Below are 2,810 nucleotides of genomic sequence, written 5' to 3'. Positions count from 1 at the left end.
CTAGTTTTTGCAGTGTTATGTAGTGTCAATCCAACAAACTGAAGATGAAAATTAAACGTTTGTGCGAAGCTGAACGATTGCCTTCGGATAGAATCAGCACGCTCCCTCAACCGGTAATAGAAACCATCCTATCTCTTTTACCGACAACCGAGGAGGCCGCCAGGACAAGTATTCTCTCACGGGAATGGCGGTACAAGTGGACCACTATTCCTAAACTCGAGCTTTCTCATATGGACTGGCTTATCTCAGAGCAAGTATCCGAAACGACGTGTAGATATTGCTATTACATACACAAAGTTCTGTTGCTGTATCAGGGTCCTATACACGAGCTCGCCTTTACTACACCTGGAAACAACTGTTTGGAGCTTGATCAAATCATACTTCGTTTGTCTAGGAACCATCCTGTTAAAAAACTTTCACTTACAACATACGGTCGTAACTTACCCATGTCCGTCTCCTCGTTTAGAAACGTAACGGACCTTGAAATATGCGGGCTTCATCTTGACGATACACCATTAATATTGAATGGATTTGATAGCCTTAGGAGATTATCCTTGATTGATGTTGGGATCTCTACAAAAACTCTTTTACATGTTCTATCTAATAATCCTTCACTCGGGAGCTTCAGTATGGTATGTTCCCGCTTGAATATACGTTCTTATGTCTTAGGCTTTCTACATCTACATTTACGTGAATGTTGTGACGTGTTGCAGTGTAGAATAGGTGGATTTGATCCTGATGATAAATGCACCATCATTGAGCTATTTGAGTGTTTACCTATGATTGAACGTCTGGCTACTTGGGCTCATGTCTCTCAGGTAATATCTTTCTTTCCACATTATATGTGTATATATAGCTGAAAGAAATGTTTTTGCGCTTTGTTGTTGATCTTTGTTTTGGTTTGTATGGTTCAAGTGGGTTGTAATGCACTCGGTTCCACAAAAGCTTCCTACCTCACTAATCCACCTCAAATACTTCTGTTTTGAAGAAATGTGTTTTGAGAACGGGAATGATTTATATTTTCTTCTTGTTTTGATCAAATGCTCCCCGAACTTGGAGAAGATTGAGCTACAGGTAAATGATATAATTTGATCTTGTATCCTGCTTGTTTTAATTATCTTGACATATATAAACTGACACAAAAAGAAGAACCTTCATGTAGAATTATTGGCAACATCTTTGTAATGAGGAATACTCCGTTGTATGGGAAGATTATTCTGATGTTTGGTTGGAGCATCTGAACGAATTGCAGATTGACCATTTCACCAACTACGAACCTGAGATGGAGTTTGTGAAGTTTATCTTGGCTAGGTCACCCAAGCTGAAGAAGGTGAGCTTACTCAGTGATGTTAATTCGAATAGGGAGTTGAAGATGCTAAAAACTCTCTTGGAGGCCCCACGTGTTTCACCCGTAGTAATAACGGTTAGTGATAGTCACTACAAAGACCTTTAGGCCTTAGGTCACTCTTTTAACTTTCTTAAGAATTAATGTTGAGTTTCATGATGATAATCTAGAGTTTGTACAGCTATTTGTCTTTATGTAGTTTTATTTGTCTAGTTAAGTCATTTTGGAGTTCTTTTGGCTATTAGCTTCCACACATTTGGTATACTCGAAACGTACTTGATGGTAAGAGAGTCGGAAAGTTGCGTGATCTGAATCGGCTGCTGAGCAATAGTTTTAAGGCCTCAAAAAATTTAACCCATATAGAAGGCAAGGTAATGATGCTACAAATAGATGTGGAGCTACGGGCTCAAATTTAACCGAGTTAAAAAAAACTACCTTTGTATTCATTTTACTTTTACTATAAATGAAATAAAGTTTGATCATAAATGGTGCTAAAACCTGTTTTAAAAATAATGGAATATCTGATGAAATGTGTAATCCTCATCATCCATTAATCAAAACACTCGGGCATTAATACAAGGTAAGAAAGAATTCATGAGTTTACTTTGGATCTGACTAATCTTTTTAAAAGTGAATTTGATTAGGATAAAATTGGTTCTTAACGTAATTTACTTTTGTTAAAACGGCTTAAAGAAATTGTCATATGCCAATGAGTTGGTGGTGGAGTAGTAAGAGAGAGACTTGGTGTTTCATGTGACCCATGTTCAACTCATGTCCCCAGTATTTAGTTTCAGATGCATTAGGGTGATGATAGGAGACTAGGCGAATGTGTGACTTTTACTAGTTGGATCTTTGAACTGAATGAGTTTTATCTCACTGTTGTTGTGTATTTGGGCGAGTGTTCACGGGTTTTGGCCTTAGGTGAGTGTTTTTTCCGGATTGAAAGACGAGTGTATCCCGATGTTATAAATTTAGCCATGAAAGAATCATTTGACGTTAAAAAAAAGTAAGTTCATGCTTAAAGGGTCCAATAATAACATTGCCACTAATCATTTAACTCAAATACTTAATCCCTTTTATCCACCCACATCATTTGGTGTGATAACAAAGGTGATTTACTTTTAAATGATGGTCTGGGGTTCGATTCCTACTAGGATTAATTTGTAAATAATATATTTGGTTGTTAAGTGTGTATATATATATCCCCTTGATCCTTTAAACACTTAAAATAATAACCTAATTAACAATTAATTAGCAACAATAATTTGGAATTGAAGAAGGCTTGAGAACCGCAACACTGACTGTGTATAACCTAATAGGCAATTAACCTAACCCCTCGGCCGTGCACATAATTGCCCGTCATTATTATACGCTTTTAAGTTAATTGAATTTTGAAATTTAAAGTCACTTATCTCTATAATTATACTAAAACACTATTTTCTCTCTTTAATTAAATAATAATTCT

At 36.3% G+C, this 2,810-nt stretch overlaps 1 protein-coding gene across 3 annotated transcripts; it reads left to right on the top strand.

The window, feature by feature from the left end:
* LOC143557363 (F-box/FBD/LRR-repeat protein At1g13570-like) lies at positions 1 to 1,770 on the top strand. Of its 3 annotated transcripts, XM_077046457.1 has the most exons (4): positions 1 to 632; positions 714 to 818; positions 916 to 1,074; positions 1,163 to 1,770. In XM_077046457.1, exons 1-4 carry the CDS (start codon positions 45 to 47, stop codon positions 1,451 to 1,453), a joined length of 1,143 nt encoding a protein of 380 aa, XP_076902572.1. In that variant the 5' UTR covers positions 1 to 44; the 3' UTR covers positions 1,454 to 1,770. The 3 variants fall into 3 exon arrangements, with proteins under 3 accessions (XP_076902572.1, XP_076902571.1, XP_076902573.1); XM_077046456.1 differs by having other exon boundaries at positions 1 to 818; XM_077046458.1 differs by having other exon boundaries at positions 1 to 818; positions 1,150 to 1,381.
* The last annotated feature ends 1,040 nt before the right edge of the window (positions 1,771 to 2,810 follow it).

This window comes from Bidens hawaiensis, unplaced genomic scaffold, assembly GCF_021521415.1.
Source record: "Bidens hawaiensis isolate Kalapana, Puna unplaced genomic scaffold, B.hawaiensis_p1.1 tig00018938_1, whole genome shotgun sequence".
NCBI classification, from domain to species: Eukaryota; Viridiplantae; Streptophyta; class Magnoliopsida; order Asterales; family Asteraceae; genus Bidens; species Bidens hawaiensis.
This window is presented reverse-complemented; position numbering and strand designations above follow the sequence as displayed.

Coding starts and splice junctions, on each gene's coding strand:
- LOC143557363 (XM_077046456.1), top strand. CDS start 45: ATGAAAATTAAACGTTTGTGCGAAGCTGAACGATTGCCTTCGGATAGA. Junction 819..915: donor CTTGGGCTCATGTCTCTCAG/GTAATATCTTTC, acceptor GTATGGTTCAAG/TGGGTTGTAATGCACTCGGT. Junction 1,075..1,162: donor TGGAGAAGATTGAGCTACAG/GTAAATGATATA, acceptor ACCTTCATGTAG/AATTATTGGCAACATCTTTG.